General features: G+C 47.4%; 1 protein-coding gene across 7 annotated transcripts in view; it reads right to left on the minus strand.

Annotated features, from left to right (window-relative positions):
• Nucleotides 1-2,904: 2,904 nt before the first annotated feature.
• The window catches only part of scn8a (sodium voltage-gated channel alpha subunit 8), a 103,468-nt gene continuing 89,181 nt past the window's right edge, over nucleotides 2,905-17,191 (minus strand). For all 7 annotated transcript variants that reach the window (XM_033015660.1, XM_033015658.1, XM_033015659.1 and 4 more), the window contains 6 exons: nucleotides 14,481-14,765; nucleotides 12,176-12,229; nucleotides 10,018-10,155; nucleotides 8,005-8,109; nucleotides 5,230-5,500; nucleotides 2,905-4,450 (listed from right to left, as the gene is read on the minus strand). In XM_033015660.1, the coding sequence (XP_032871551.1) occupies nucleotides 3,291-4,450; nucleotides 5,230-5,500; nucleotides 8,005-8,109; nucleotides 10,018-10,155; nucleotides 12,176-12,229; nucleotides 14,481-14,765 (2,013 nt within the window). In that variant the 3' untranslated portion in view covers nucleotides 2,905-3,290. The remainder of the gene's footprint in view (nucleotides 4,451-5,229; nucleotides 5,501-8,004; nucleotides 8,110-10,017; nucleotides 10,156-12,175; nucleotides 12,230-14,480; nucleotides 14,766-17,191) is intronic.

The following is a 17,191-nucleotide window of genomic DNA, read 5'->3' on the forward strand; positions in this document are numbered from 1 at the left end:
CCTCGAGGGGTCGGTCCCACTTCGATCGCCGGAGCCGTATGGAGTTGTGCGGAGCTGGTCCCGACCTCGCGCGGGGTTCCGAAAAACTGACCGTGTTCAAAAATTCTGCCCGGCATCGGCCTAGCCGGCCCGCAGCCACCTCGACGCCGTATGTCACGTGCGGACTTCGCTCGAACTTCACGTCACTCACTCGACCTCCGCGCGGCCCCCGCTTCTGGTTTGGTCGCGCTCGCCGCATGCAGGCGCATGCTCGTGGGACAGACCCTTTACTCCAGCACTCTGTGAAACGTCACCTATCCATGTTCTCCACAGATGCTGCCTGACCCGCTGAGTTACTCCAGCACTCTGTGAAACGTCACCTATCCATGTTCTCCACAGATGCTGCCTGACCCGCTGAGTTACTCCAGCACTCTGTGAAACATCACCTATCCATGTTCTCCACAGATGCTGCCTGACCCGCTGAGTTACTCCAGCACTCTGTGAAACGTCACCTGTCCATGTTCTCCACAGATGCTGCCTGACCCGCTGAGTTCCTCCAGCACTCTGTGCCCTTTTTTTTGTCGCAAGCCCGCATCTGCAGTTCCTCGTGTCTTGATGAAAAAAATTCGTCACACATTTGGCGTTGCGAGGGGCACTGTCTTCCTTGCAGGAGAGAGGGGCGGAGGAAGGGGAAGGGGAGGGGGAGGAGGGGGGGCGAGGGGGGTGCGGGCGGGGTTGGAAACAGAACCAACAGCTTGATGTACACAACCTCTTTGATTGCTGCCGCGAGCAGGTGATTTTTGCGTTGACACCTTTTGGTCGGGGATTTGCGCTGAGCAGAATTGACCGAAGACAGTACCCCTTTGAGACAGAGTCCCCGATTTAAAAAAAAAACCATACACAAAAATCCACACCGAGACAGCCACAACCTGGTAGAGTAAAAAGTGTAATATTTATTCTTTAGACTTGTATTGATAATGTAGGTTTAACCATCGTTGTTGGGTAATATAGCATCATCCACCATGCAGTTCACTAACACATTACTAGTCAAGTTTACTACTAATATTTTAAAATTACAGTTCACATCTGTGTGGCAGAAAATGAAAAACCAGGATGTGGCTTAGATCTTTGTTCTTATGCCCCCTTTCTATTCATTCCATTCAGAGCAGTTTAGGTCTGCACAGGCAATTACTCTGAGTCCATAAGCCCTGGAATGGAAACGAAACAACATCAAGGATCTCGCTGCAAATAAAAAAACTGAAAGAAAACAAAATGCATCCACAATATGCTGCTGCTTTCGATTTGCACTATTATTTTTTTGCCGCCTACTCTTTTGTTTGCCGTCTTGTTTCTGATCTCTGCAAAAATTAGCGCAAAAAATCTAATTCTGAACAGATTTGGTCATAAATGGATTTATTGCACAGAGAAGAGAGGGTTTCGAAAAATTGCCGTCTTTACAGTTGACCATACTTTTTTGGGTTTCTCTCTAAGAGTTGGGACGTTAACAAATGATCCATGATCCAAAATAACATTTGTGACAATGGCGCCAGCCCGAAGCCATTAGATTTAATTTTGTAATTTTTTGTTGTATTTACAAAAAATGCATGCCGATAAAATAAAATGATATATTACAATATTTATAATATTCTCTTAAAAATTCCAACCACATCTTTCAGCATTTGCTTGTGCTGCTTACAACATAGCCTGTACATATATGTGTGACTTTTTTTGTTCGTTTTATACATTGTATTCTACTTGGGAATGCTAATGTTTTGGGGAAAAACATGTCTTCATTTGATTGTCATCAGGCGGGCGATGACAACAAACGAAAAGAAATGAATTAGCACAGCCTGCCACTGACATTCAACACTGTGACTTGTCGTGCCGAAAAACTTGATCCCGTACTTTTTTTTTTTGAGTTCTTTTTTTTTTTTTTTTTTTTTTTTTTTAAACAAATGTGTTTATTAGAGAAAAGAAACATTATATGTGACTACAGAAGCGAGAAAAACATGCATCAAAGTGCCAACTGCAGACCATCACTGATGAAGGTGTTAATGCTTGGTTTTGTTTTGAAAGGATATTGGAAATTCAAAAAACGGTATCAACTTGGATTAATACACATCTTGGTGCTGTACCTACCCTTTTATCCAGTACCCAAAAAATGCACTGCAAAGATAAATTGCCATGTACACAGCATTCCTTGCCTCCATATAAAATGTCTACTCTGCAAAATGACGGTGATCAATACTTCAAGTTACAAATGAACGATCTTTAAAGCCCTAGGTTTGGTTTACATTGAAATTTAAATACAACAAGCCATTCTTGGGATTTAATTTTCCCCTTTAAGGAGGAAAGAGAGCAGTAATTTATGTGCAACAATGGTCGTCTGTTTAGAACATTAGCTATTAAACACACACAACCGCCCCCCTTGTTTTTCGTTACTTCTACTGAGGTTGGATGAATGAGTCATTAAAGAGTTTGTAAATACTTGTGAAGGGCATGATATTAGACTGTCCCCCAATATAGTGTATGTTTTACAGCGGTTTGCCTCAGCCATCAGGCAAAAACCACCTGGTGGACAAAGTACTTGTGTCTGTGGTCTATGACTACATGCATGAATTCTGATCACAGCATGCTAACATGCAAATCATTTCTATGCATCAAACAAGCACAATTTTTTTTTCTTGGAACCGGCCTGAGTAATTCTCCCTCAGTCCGAACCCCCCCCCCCCCTCCCTCCCCCCCACGTACCTCCCCTTATTCCCAAACAACATGAAGCCCATGTAGAAAAATATGCCGATATAACAAAGAAATCGAGACTAAAAAGAATGGCATGGGCTAAATGTTACATTTGCTGAACAGAGAATGAAAGGAGGCAACCATAATTTCGCATGGTCAAACAAACCTTGCTATTGTTTTTTTGTTTCTGTCGGAAAGAGTGAACTAAAATGAGAAAATAAAATTTGTCTGTCTGACCCCATTGGCAATATACTGATCCTAGCAGCCATTTTGTTTTTGTCCTTTTGGTTGCATTGAATGCAAAAGTACGTTAGATCCAGTAACCACCTGTTGGAGTTTATTGAATCCCCTTTTCGCTGTGTAGGGTCCCAGTATCATGACAAGGGAAGATTACTGTCAACATTTTTATATTGTAAGCAGATTATGTTTGGTATAGATCTCTAGCTGAGAGTTCTTTTTTTTGTTCTAGAAATGGGGTCACTGTTCTGCATTGATATATATATATATATTTATATATATCTATATACTTTTTAAGTTTGTAAACAACATTTGCTTGCAAATGGAATTTTTTTTCACAACTTAGATTCCCTGATGTCTTTTTGGTTGCTTCTGCCTTTGTCGTTGCCTTTCCGGTCCTTCTCCTGTTTCTCCGGCTTCGTTACACTGTCGTACGACGGCAGCGAAGCCGTGGAGGGCGTCCCTTCCTTCTTCTCTTGGTTGGTGTTGCCGTTCTCGTTGGCGTGGCCCCCGGGCTTGGAGTACAGGAGTCGCCCCTTGGTGCTGATCTTTCGCCGCGCCAAGTGCGCCCGGTACGCCCGCTGGATGATGATGGCGCACACCTCCTCGTGCTTGCGCCGCAGCGTGGTGGTGATGGGCTCGTAGGACACCTTGGAGGGGTTCGATGCCACGAAGCGCTCCTCCATCTGCTGCCGCAGGACGTCCATTTCGCCGCTCTCGCCGAGCACGCGCTTGGTAAACGCAAACAAGATGTCCAGGCAGTGAATCCTATCTCCGCTCACCATGGGCAGGTCCATGGCAATGAGTTCGATGTGGTTGGGCTTCGGCACCCGAAGCGGCGCTTCCAAAGTGTCGGCAAAGTCGGACAACTTGTTGTACTCGATGAACTGCGTGGCGTCCGGGTCAAATTTCTCCCAGATCTCATAGAATGTCTCAAAGTCATCCTCGCTGAGCGGTTCCGCGCTCTCCTCCGTCGCCACGCTGAAGTTCTCCAGGATGATGGCAATGTACATGTTCACCACGATCAAAAAGGAGATGATGATGTAGCTGACAAAGAAAAAGATCCCCACCGACGGATTGCCGCAGTCTCCCTTGACCGACGTGCCGGGGTTCTCCTTATTGATGTCGCAATCTGGCGGGCGGTTCAAGATGGGCAAGAGCAAGCCGTCCCAACCGGCCGACGTGGTCACTTGGAACAGGCAGATCATGCTGTTGCCGAAGGTTTCAAAGTTAAACATATCATCGATGCCGTCTTCCTTCTTGACGTAGGCAAAGTTAGACATTCCAAAGATGGAGAAGATGAACATGACCAGAAACAGCAGGAGGCCAATGTTGAACAAGGCCGGCAGAGACATCATTAAGGCAAACAACAGTGTTCGGATCCCTTTGGCTCCTTTGATTAGGCGCAAAATACGGCCAATTCGCGCTAATCGAATAACTCTGAAAAGTGTTGGTGATACAAAGTATTTTTCAATTATATCAGCCAGGAACATTCCTAAGGAGACAGAAGAGACCGTGTTAACAGTTCCGCTTTGAGGGAAATAATCATTCACAATTGAAACATAGCACGGTAAATAACAAAGGCAATGGGAGGAACAGGCCATGCAGAAATAGCTTCGGAAACCTATCTGCCAATTTTCTCTCTTCTCCTCATCGAGGACAAAACGATTTAGAAACTGCACAATAGAACCGTGTACCTCAATGCATGTTACAGACACGAAGATGCCTTTGGCAGCAAGTTTTGCGTTGATGCGGATTAATGAAGGGATAGACACAAAGAGCTGGAGTAACATCGGCGGGACAGGCAGCATCTCTGGAGAGAAGGAATGGGTGACGTTTCGGGTCGTGACCCTTCTTCAGAAGGGTTATATAGTTGTTGGAAAGTTTAGGTGACTCTTAGTTCAAAAAGAAAATCAGCCCTCTCTGTGGTAGTGCAATCTTTTTGTGCAAAAAATGTGGAGCTGTTTCATGTTGCTAGGCGGTTTATCTGTTTAGACAATAGACAATAGGTGCAGGAGTAGGCGGGGAGGTGGGTTGGGGGAAAGCTGGAAGAGAGAGCGGGCGGGAGAAAGCCTGGCGAGTGATAAGTGGATACCGGCGAGCGGGTGAGGGGATGAGGGCTGCAATCTACAGGCGGAGGACGGAGATGAAAAGACAGAATGGCGTGAGGTAAGGGTAGGAGGCGCGAAAATGGTGAAGGAATGGGAAGGAAATGGGCGCAAGTCCAGGTCGGGGGAGGGGGGTGGAAAGGGTGTTTGTAAGTTAGTCACTTACCTACAATGGAAAGGATCACAACCACAAAATCAAATATATTCCACCCAATGGTGAAATAGTAATGCCTTAGGGCAAAGAGCTTAAGCACACATTCACTTGTGAAGAAAATAATGAAGATAAAATTGATCCAATATAGAATCAATTCACTATCTTTGCTCTGGTCGTCGGTTTCCACCATCATTGTCACCATGTTCAGGCAGATGAGAATCATGATCAAAATATCAAAAACTTGCTGAGTGACAAAATCATAGACTCCGCCCTGGATTATGTTCTACGACAAAAAGACAGAATGAATCAAGAACAGAATAAATGACAATATCAGTTGCATGCTATCCATAGAAACATAGACAATAGACAATAGGTGCAGGAGTAGAGGCCATTCGGCCCTTCGAGCCTGCACCATTCGCCATTCAATGTGATCATGGCTGATCATCCAACTCAGTATCCCATCCCTGCCTTCTCTCCATACCCCCTGATCCCTTTAGCCACAAGGGCCACATCTAACTCCCTCTTAAATATAGCCTGGCCTCAACTACCTTCTGTGGCAGAGAATTCCACAGATTCACCACTCTCTGTGTGTGAAAAAAAAAAGTTTTTCTCATCTCGGTCCTAAAAGATTTCCCCCTTATCCTTAAACTGTGTGTGTGGCCCCTTGTTCTGGACTTCCCCAACATCGGGAATAATCTTCCTGCATCTAGCCTGTCCAACCCCTTAAGAATTTTGTAAGTTTCTATAAGATCCCCCCTCAATCTTCTAAATTCTAGCGTCTATCCAAAGGGGACACTCCATCTACACCTCACGCTGCCTCGGCAAGGCCAGCAGCATCATCAAGGACCAGTCTCACCCCGGTCACTCCCTCTTCTCCCCTCTCCCATCGGGCAAGAGGTACAGAAGTGTGAAAACAAACGCACACACACCTCCAGATTCAGGGGCAGTTTCTTCCCGGCTGTTATCAGGCAACTGAACCGTCCTCTCGCCAACCAGAGAGCGGTCCTGACCTCCCATCTGCCTCAGTGGAGACCCTCGGACTATCTTTAAGAAGGAACTGCAGATGCTGGAAGATCGAAGGTACACAAAAATGCTGGAGAAACTCAGCGGGTGCAGCAGCATCTATGGAGCGAAGGAAATAGGCAACGTTTCGGGCCGAAACCCTTCTTCAGAAGGAAATAGGCAACGTTTTGGGCCGAAACCCCTTGTTCGGCCCGAAACGTTGCCTATTTCCTTCGCTCCATAGATGCTGCTGCACCCGCTGAGTTTCTCCAGCATTTTTGTCTACCTTCGGACTATCTTTGATTGAACGCCAATATTAAATGCTGTTCCCTTTACCCGTGTTCTGTTGGTGGCTTGAGTGTAGTTATATATAGACTTTACCTTGACTGGACACAAAGCAAACTGAAGCGTTTCACTGTTCCTCGGTACACGAAACTAGACAGATATTCCATACGTAAATACAATCGTCAAACTCACCACAAAAGCTTAATGTGGGTGGAGGGGGAAAGATTGAATAGGAATCTGAGGGGTAACTTTTTCCACACAGAGGGTGGTGGGTGTATGGAACGAGCTGCCTGAGGAGGTAGTTGAGGCTGGGACTATCCCGACGTTTAAGAAGCAGTTAGACAGGTACATGGATAGAAGGTAGTTGAGGCCACAGTTCATTGTCTATATTTAAGAGGGAGTTAGATGTGGCCCTTGTGGCTAAAGGGATCAGGGGGTATGGAGAGAAGGCAGGTACAGGATACTGAGTTGGATGATCAGCCATGATCATATTGAATGGCGAATGGTGCAGGCTCGAGGGGCCGAATGGCCTCTACTCCTGCACCTATTTTCTATGTTTCTATGTTTCTATGACAGGTTGGGAGGGATATGGACCAAACGCGGGCAGGTGGGACTAGTGTAGCTGGGACATGTTGGCCGGTGTGGGCAAGATGGGCCGAAGGGCCTGTTTCCACGCTGTATCACTGCATGACTCTGATTCCAAAGATCGGACTTATAGGTTTATAGGTTAATTGACCCCCAGTGCGTGGGAAGAGCTAAATCCCAGCTGCTTTAAAGCTCGATTTGAACATAATTCACAACTCGGTGAAGTTGTCTAAAACACAGGCACCTGGTCTGCAGATGAAACAATTCATTTCATGCAGAACAAACCATCCTGAGAACTGAAAAAGCAAACCACAGCCTGATTATTACATCCGCTCAATAATCCCCGCAGCCAGAGAGTTCAAACCACAGAGTCACATTTTCTCAAAATAGTCGCAAAGAAAGTGTGCAACATTTAGTTGAAATAACATTTCGGTTTACACGTCGAGCAGCCAAGATCTATTTCGCGGTTGTCACAGGCACAGAATCTCTGGTGCTTGATTAAGAATAAATCATGACCTAAATTCATAATATCAAGCAGCAGAATACGGCCATTCTGCCCATCAAGTCTACTCCGCCATTCAATCATGGCTGATCTATCTCTCCCTCTCAACACCATTCTCCCCATGACCCTCTGACACCCACACTAACCAAGAATCTATCAATCTTCGCCTTAAAAATATCCACTGCCTTGTGGCCTCCACCGCCGTCTGTGGCAATGAGTTCCACAGATTCACCGCCCTCTGACTGAAGAAATTCCCCCTCTTCTCCATCCTAAAGGGACGTGCTTGAATTCCGAGGCTGTGCCCTCTGGTCCGAGGCTCTCCCACTAGTGGAAACAACCTCCCCACATCCACTACGTTTCTGACACATTCCATCCATAGGCTAGATGATTAGCTGCACTCGTCTGACACTCACCAGTGGCCGTGGAATGGGTTTCGAGGGCTTCTTGGACCCCAGCTTTTTCATGGCGTTGTAATATTTCTTTTGTTCTTCTGTCATGAAGATATCCTGACCTCCAAAGTATAGGGAGCAAAGAAAAACTGGTTACAACCTTCAGAATGGGACCATTGCTACATCTACGCATGGCGCCTCGCGAATCCAGTGACTCTTGGCTGGTGTGCCGTTAGTTGGGTAATTATCCAACTGCTAGTTATTAAGCGACGAGCTGGGATGAACAGTGTCTGACAATTACAGCTGTGCCAGCTCATTTAGTTTTGTTCCGACGTACAGCATGGAAACAGGCCCTTCGGCCCACCGAGTCCAACCAGCAACCACCCTTTCACACAAAGCTATCCCACTTTCTCATCCACTTTTGATGTTGTCAAGTTTGAAAGGGCGCAGAGAAGATTTGCGAGGATGTTGCCAGGACTAGAGGGTGTGAGCTACAGGGAGAGGTTGAGCAGGCTGGGTCTCTACTCCTTGGAGCGCAGGAGGATGAGGGGCGATCTTATAGAGGTGTACAAAATCATGAGAGGAATAGATCGGGTAGATGCACAGAGTCTCTTGCCCAGAGTAGGGGAATCGAGGACCAGAGGACATAGGTTTATGGTGAGGAGTTGAGGGGGGAAGATTTAATAGGAATCTGAGGGGTAACTTTTTCACACAAAGGGTGGTGGGTGTATGGAACGAGCTGCCAGAGGAGGTAGTTGAGGCTGGGACTATCCCAACGTTTTGGTACATGGATAGGACAGGTTTGGAGGGATATGGGCCAAACGCTGGCAGGTGGGACTAGTGCAGCTGGGACATTGTTGGGCAAGTTGGGCCGAAGGGCCTGTTTCCACGCTGTATCACTCTCTGATTCCATGTGGGACAAGGCGAATGAGGGGACATGGGATGAGGTTTGGATCAAGCTGAGTTGTGATGTTCCCTGCAGTCCAATCTCCCAGCATGGAGTCCAACACAAATAATCGCATCTGGGGCAAGATTCGGAGGTTGGGTCGTCCACGTAGAGCTAAAAGCCAAAAGGTCGGTAGTCGGTGACCTGAGTGGTGAAGGGACAATAGTTTGGCAAAGCAGGACAATAGGTAGTGAGGATTGAGTCCTTTGTCTGCAGATGCTAGTTTATGAAGAAAGACTGGATAGACTTGGTTTATACTCTCTAGAATTTAGGAGATTGAGAGGGGATCTTATAGAAACTTACAAAATTCTTAAGGGGTTGGACAGGCTAGATGCAGGAAGATTGCTCCCGATGTTGGGGAAGTCCAGGACAAGGGGTCACAGCTTAAGGATAAGGGGGAAATCCTTTAAAACCGAGATGAGAAGAACTTTTTTCACACAGAGAGTGGTGAATCTCTGGAACTCCCTGCCACAGAGGGTAGTCGAGGCCAGTTCATTGGCTATATTTAAGAGGGAGTTAGATGTGGCCCTTGTGGCTAAGGGGATCAGAGGGTATGGAGAGAAGGCAGGTACGGGATACTGAGTTGGATGATCAGCCATGATCATATTGAATGGCGGTGCAGGCTCGAAGAGCCGAATGGCCTACTCCTGCACCTAATTTCTATGTTTCTATGTTACACCGTAGACACAAAATGCTGGAGTAACTCAGCGGGACAGGCAGCGTCTCTGGATAGAAGGGATGGGTGACGTTTCGGGTCGAGACCCTTCTTCAGACTGGTCCTTTGTCACCTGGTATGACTGGTCCATAATTCTCTTCATACAAAAGCAGACTCATTCTGAAGAGATATTGACAATAACGTTGAATTTTGATATTTGCACACAAAAATGAAAAGGAAATCATTTGTCTCACAGCAGGACAGACACAAAATGCTGGAGTAACTCAGCGGGACAGGCAACATCTCGGGAGAAGAGGAATAGGTGACCTTTCGGGTCGAGGCCCTTCTTCAGACACAGCACCTGTTTGAAAAAGGCCGGTAGAAACTGTTAGCAGAAATTTAATGTTCTCGTTCAAATGTTTCACGCAAAACTTATCTTTTTCTTCTGCTGATTGAAGTTGTCAATGATGACACCAATGAAGAGGTTTAATGTGAAGAATGATCCGAAGATGATGAAGATCACAAAATAGATGTACATGTAGATGTTGTCTTCGTAGAATGGCTGCTCTTCAACCTGAAGCAAGAAGAAATATTTTTCAGCACAGTCACACTCTCCAAGATGGGGGTCTTAGGCTAGTTATGCCCCTGTCCCACTTAGGAAACCTGAACAGAAACCTCTGGAGACTTTGCGCCCCACCCAAGGTTTCCGTGCGGTTCCCGGAGGTTGCAAGTGGTTCCCGGAGGTTGCAGGTAGTGGAAGCAGGTAGGGAGACTGACAAAAACCTCCGGGAACCTCATAGAAACATGGAAACATAGAAAATAGGTGCAGGAGGAGGCCATTCGGCCCTTCGAGCTTCTAAACTCCAGCGAGTACAGGCCTGGAGTTTCAACAAAGATGGCCGCGTGGTACAGGAACTAAACGACAGTGCATTTGTGAGGAACAGCAACGAACGTCAACAATACTGAAAATCTCAACCTCCTTAAATTCACCGCCAAGTCAGTGGTGCCATGGAATCAATAAGTGAATGGATCATTGATTTGAAAATTAATACAGGAACGAACCAATGTAAAAGGGTCACTAAAGAGAAATACACAGCAGACAAAGGAGGCTTGTATGCCATTAACACCGCTAACCATGAACCAGGGTCGTCCTGTAAGAGGGATAGCTACAAGGAGATCAATGGTAGAGGTGCGTGGATATCAATATTGATACAAAATACCTTTGAAGACATGGCCTGCACTTCAATCTTCAAAGTGTGTGGATTGCCATCTAAATATCAACACAGAGTGCTGGAGTAACTCAGTGAGTCAGGCAGCATCTGTGGAGAACATGGATAGGTGACGTTTCACAGAGTGCTGGAGTAACTCAGCGGGTCAGGCAGCATCTGTGGAGAACATGGATAGGTGACGTTTCACAGAGTGCTGGAGTAACTCAGCGGGTCAGGCAGCATCTGTGGAGAACATGGATAGGTGACGTTTCACAGAGTGCTGGAGTAACTCAGCGGGTCAGGCAACATCTGTGGAGAACATGGATAGGTGACGTTTCACAGAGTGCTGGAGTAACTCAGCGGGTCAGGCAGCATCTGTGGAGAACATGGATAGGTGACGTTTCACAGAGTGCTGGAGTAACTCAGTGAGTCAGGCAGCATCTGTGGAGAACATGGATAGGTGACGTTTCACAGAGTGCTGGAGTAACTCAGCGGGTCAGGCAGCTTCTGTGGAGAACATGGATAGGTGACGTTTCACAGAGTGCTGGAGTAACTCAGCGGGTCAGGCAGCATCTGTGGAGAACATGGATAGGTGACGTTTCACAGAGTGCTGGAGTAACTCAGCGGGTCAGGCAGCATCTGTGGAGAACATGGATAGGTGACGTTTCACAGAGTGCTGGAGTAACTCAGCGGGTCAGGCAGCATCTGTGGAGAACATGGATAGGTGACGTTTCACAGAGTGCTGGAGTAACTCAGCGGGTCAGGCAGCATCTCTACTACGAAGGGCCTTCAAACTAAATCTCTAAACTAAACTGGCCTTGGCAACCTTGGGTCTGGATTAGTTTAGTCTAGTTTAGAGATACAGTGTGGGAACAGGCCCTTCGGCCCACCGAGTCCATGCCGACCAGCGATCCCCGCACACTAACACTATCCTACACCCACTGGGGACAATTTACATTTACTACAAGCCAATTAGTCTTTGGAGTGTGGGAGGAGACCGAAGCACCCGGAAAAAACCCACGCAGATCACGGGGAGAACGTGCAAACTCCGTACAGACAGCACCCGTAGTCAGGATGGAACCCGGGTCTCTGGCGCTGTGAGGCGGCAACTCTACCGCCGTGCCACCGTGGACTGGCAGGTGCATTTCAAGTCTCACTCAGACACGCCGTGATGCGCCACTGCATTCAGCGCCACAGGGCGAAGACTGGATGCCCCATTGTGGAAGCGCAAGGTATCCACAGAAGGGAAGCAGTCCCTTTGCGAGACGGCAGAGAGAATTCCCTTCGTGTCGTCCGCTAAATAGCGGCGCTGCGAGGACGTGTGCCTGATAAATGCTTCACATCCTTCATGATCTGTGGAAGATCCACCATTTTGTTGCCCCTTACCTTTCGGGAGTCAACGGCAGCGTACATGATATCCATCCAGCCTTTGAAGGTGGCCTGGGGGAAGTAACGTTAAGAGCGTCATTAATGTCACGCATTCACCTCGTACACGCTGCAAGCACAAGAGGGGGGGGGGGGGGGGAGAAGAAAGGAGAAAGGAAGGGGAGGAGCCCGAGGGCTGAGGGAGAGCTGAGAAGGGGAAGGAGACAGCAAGGGCTACCGGAAATATAAGAAGTCAATGTTTATGCCACTAGGGTGCAGACTGCCCAGCATTTTTGTCTACCTTCGATTTTCCAGCATCTGCAGTTCCTTCTTAAACTCTAAAGAATAAAGTCCTAGCTTGCCCAGCCTTTCCTAAAAGCTTAGGCCCTCAAGTCCTGGCAACATCCTCGTAAATCCTCTCCACACCCAATCCAGCTTCTAATACCCACCTGATGCAGGTTAAAAAAAACAAGTCTGCCATTCTCAGGGTTACATTTCAACAGACACAAAATGCTGGAGTAACTCAGCGGGACAGGCAGCATCTCTGGAGAGAAGGAATGGGTGACGATCCGGGCGGAGGCCCTTCATCAGACTGGAAGTCAGGGGAGAGGGAACACAGAGATGAGGAAGGGTCAGGTGTGAAAATGGGACATCAATAGGGATTGGAATCAAGGAAAATATAGAATAGATGATTGACAGCTAGGAGAAGGTGACAACGAAGCAAACAAATAAAATGTGATCAGGGGGACAGTCAATAGACAATAGGTGCAGGACTAGGCCATTCGGCCCTTCGAGCCAGCACCGCCATTCAATGTGATTGTTGCTGATCATCCACAATCAGTACCCCGTTCCTGCCTTCTCCCCATATCCCCTGACTCCGCTATTTTTAAGAGCTCTATCTAACTCTCTCTTGAAAGCATCCAGAGAATTGGCCTCCAGAGAATCCCACAGATTCACAACTCTCTGGGTGAAAAAGTTTTTCTTCATCTCTATTCTAAATGGCCAACCCCTTATTCTTAAACTGTGCGTGGCCCCTGGTTCTGGACTCCCCCAACATCGGGAACATGTTTCCTGCCTCTAGCGTGTCCAAGCCCTTAATAATCCCTTAATAAGGGGTGGGAATTAATAAGCTTTGGCTTCTTCCTGCTCCCTTTCGGACACATACGATTTCATTTATTTATAGATATTGTTTATGACACTTTATAAATATTCTTGTTTTGTTTTTTTGTATGCTGTTTCACACTTGCTTTTCATTCTTTCATTCTGTTCGAAATAAAGAATTAAATAAATAAAGAAATAAGTCTTATATGTTTCAATAAGATAATAATAATAATAATGGATGGGATTTATATAGCGCCTTTCTAATACTCAAGGCGCTTTACATCGCATTATTCATTCACTCCTCAGTCACACTCGGTGGTGGTAAGCTACTTCTGTAGCCACAGCTGCCCTGGGGCAGACTGACGGAAGCGTGGCTGCCAATCTGCGCCTACGGCCCCTCCGACCACCACCAATCACTCGCACACATTCACACACATTCAAAGGTGGGTGAAGTGTCTTGCCCAAGGACACAACGACAGTATGCACTCCAAGCGGGATTCGAACCGGCTACCTTCCGGTTGCCAGCCGAACACTTAGCCCATTGCGCCAAAGATGCCCTCTCATCCTTCTAAACTCCACAGAGTGTACAAGCCCACAGCCGCTCCATTCTCTCAGCATATGACAGTCCTGCCATCCCGGGAATTAACCTGGTAAACCTACGCTGGGCTCCGTCAATAGCAAGAATGTCCTTCCTCAAATTTGGAGACCAAAACTGCACACAATACTCCAGGTGTGGTCAGGTTAGTCGGAGTTGGTATATCCCTTTTATCTCTTTTTTTAACTTTTAATATATCTTCTGTTTTCTTTTTCTCTTTTTCTTTTTCTATGGTTTACTTCTTAAGTTTTCTTTCGAATTTTTTGTGTCTAAGGGCCTTTTTTTTCTCACTCTTTCACACACTTGCTTTTCTCCTTATTAAAGTTTAAAATATGAAGTGGGACAGGAAATGTATTATGTTATTTTTGGCTTGTATTGTAATGCACGCTACTTCTAATAAATAACATTATTTAAAAAACGATTAGTCAGAGAACTGGGAAGGGGGAGGGGATGGAGAGAGAGAGGAGGAAAGCAAGCGTTACTTGAAGTTGGAGACGTCGATATTCATACCACTGGGGTGTAATCCCACATGTTGCATTTTCAAACACTGGCTTATAATGCTGTATAAAATGGGTGTGAATGTCAAGTGGAAATATTCACATTCAAACAACGAAAATGCAAATAACTCACCACTTGCAGCAAAGCTAAGTATCCCGCTCCTACATTGTCGAAGTTGATCTTCACATTCTTCCAACGGACTTCATCATTATTCGTGGACATCCTGTTCTCACATTCAGTCTTGTTGTTGACTTCAGTCGGGAGAAACCTGTATTCTGAGGTTTCGTTAAAACAGTAATAATACTTCCCAGCAAAAAGGTTCACTCCCATTATGCTGAAAATGAGCCAGAAGATGAGACAGACCAGCAGTACATTCATGATGGATGGGATGGCTCCCACCAAGGCATTGACCACGACCTGCACGGTACAGAAAGAACAAGCGTCAGTGCGGAGAAACCCTCCGCCCCCGCCCACAAACCAGGGATCTTAGATCAGGTTGTGTCTGAGGAAGGGACCGCAGGTGCTGGTTTACACCGAAGACGGACACAAAGTGCTGGAGTAACTCCAGCGGGACAGGCGGCATCTCTGGAGAGAAGGGATGGGTGACGTCTCGGGTCGAGACCCTTCTTCAGACTGGCTGACCCAGAACGTCACCCATTCCTTCTCTCCAGAAATGCCACCTGTCCCGTTGAGTTACTCCAGCATTTTGTGTCCATCTTAGATCAGGGTTTAAGCTGCTGTTGCTGAGTACTACTTAGCGTTTGGTTTTGAGTTACAAAACTGCTTGCGTGATTGATGCAGGAATCCATAGAGATACAGTATTTGTCATTTGGATGTGTAGTCTTAACAAAGACCGATTATTTTTTTGGGGGGGGTGGGTTTTCTTTCAACGGGTCAGCTCCCACCCGACTGTCGCTCAGCTTAAACCCTGTGATTCCGTCGCGACCTGCGAGCGGCGATGTTGGCGGCTAAAACGCGCGGGTCTTGCAAGCGAGTCTTGGTGAAGCGGCCATTCTGCGGTGCTGGTCGAGGCAGGCATGCAAACTCATTGCCGTTTCCTGCACGCACTCGTTTGCAAGCCGCCCAAGCTCTTTGCAATGCATGTGGCTGGATAGTGGGTGAAAGCACAGCCATGTGAAAGCAAGCTTCAAAACCAACTACATAAAGGTTGCACCTTTTGTTCTCGAAGTTATATTGAAAAACTCTCTCCCTACCCAAAATGTCAGAGTGACAAACAATTGCAGATTGTTTTTATATATATATTTTCGGTGACTAAGAGTTAAAAGTTGTTTACACCCTTGGTCTCTAGGGTCATGCCCCAATCTCTCCTTTGGAGGTCAAAGATCTTGGATAGACACCAAGTGCTGGAGTAACTCAGCGGGTCAGGCAGCATCTGTGGAGAACATGGATAGGTGACGTTTCACAGAGTGCTGGAGTAACTCAGCGGGTCAGGCAGCATCTGTGGAGAACATGGATAGGTGACGTTTCACAGAGTGCTGGAGTAACTCAGCGGGTCAGGCAGCATCCCTGGAGAACGTGGATAGGTGACGTTTCACAGAGTGCTGGAGTAACTCAGCGGGTCAGGCAGCATCCCTGGAGAACGTGGATAGGTGACGTTCCACACAGTGCTGGAGTAACTCAGCGGGTCAGGCAGCATCTCTGGAGAACATGGATAGGTGACGTTTCACAGAGTGCTGGAGTAACTCAGCGAGTCAGTCAGCATCTGTGGAGAACATGGATAGGTGACGTTTCACAGAGTGCTGGAGTAACTCAGCGGGTCAGGCAGCATCTGTGGAGAACATGCATGGGTGATATTTTGGGTCAGAACCTTTCTTCGGGCTGAAAGATGGAGATGCGAGGTTGAAACTGGAGGCGTGGAAAGGCCAGAACAAACCAGGGCCGGCAACGGATGACCTCAGGAAGGGTGGAGCCCACAATGGTCCATTGTTGGCTGGGGAAGATGTGCTAAGGAGAGGGATACAAGGATGCGAACAGTGGAACTGGTGGGGACGACTAGGGCGAGGAAGGGAGGTGGGGGGGAGCGAGGGGGAGGCTGGTGGTCGGGAGGGTAAGATCCAAGGCTCTGCTGCTCCACATCTAGCCACTAGGCGGAGCTCCTGAGCAACCACGAGGGTGACCACATCAAGATCTCTCTTCCACCATCGTGGAGCCCAACTATTCTTGTAATTCCCTCCACAAAGGTGAACTGGGATCATCAATTCACCCCATGAGCCCCCACCAACTCCAATGTGATGTGCCATTCTTCAAATCGTCCAATTAATAATCGATGTTCAGAACTTCTAAATTTCAGTTTGTTTAATTTAGTTTAGTTTAGAGATACAGCGCGGAAACAGGCCCTTCGGCCCACCGAGTCCGCGCCGACCAGCGATCCCCGCACACTGACACTATCCTGCACACGCTAGGGACAATTTACACTCATACCAAGCCAATTCGTCCACAAACTTGTACGTCTTTGGAGTGTGGGAGGAAAGCGAAGATCTCGGAGAAAAAAGATCACGCAGGTCACGGGGGAGAACGTGCAAACTCCGCGCAGGCAGCGGCCGAGCCCAGGATCGAACTTGGGTCTCTGTGAGCGCTGTAAGGCAGCAACTCTACCGCTGTGCCACCGCGCCTCCTGCTCACCAGGTCCTCCAGAGCAGAGATTGACTGGGGCTACTGGGGTGTCTCGGTGGGATATGGTTATGAAGCAAATGGTTGTCACTGTGTTACACCTACCCCTCCTCCGCAGAGCGAAGCCCACCCTCTCCGTCGGGTCTCGGCAGTGTCGCCGAGAAAGCAACCTTTGAGAGCTCCGGACCCTCTCACCCCCTACACCAACACAG

The sequence above is a fragment of the Amblyraja radiata genome, chromosome 46 (assembly GCF_010909765.2).
Source record: "Amblyraja radiata isolate CabotCenter1 chromosome 46, sAmbRad1.1.pri, whole genome shotgun sequence".
NCBI lineage: Eukaryota > Metazoa > Chordata > Chondrichthyes > Rajiformes > Rajidae > Amblyraja > Amblyraja radiata.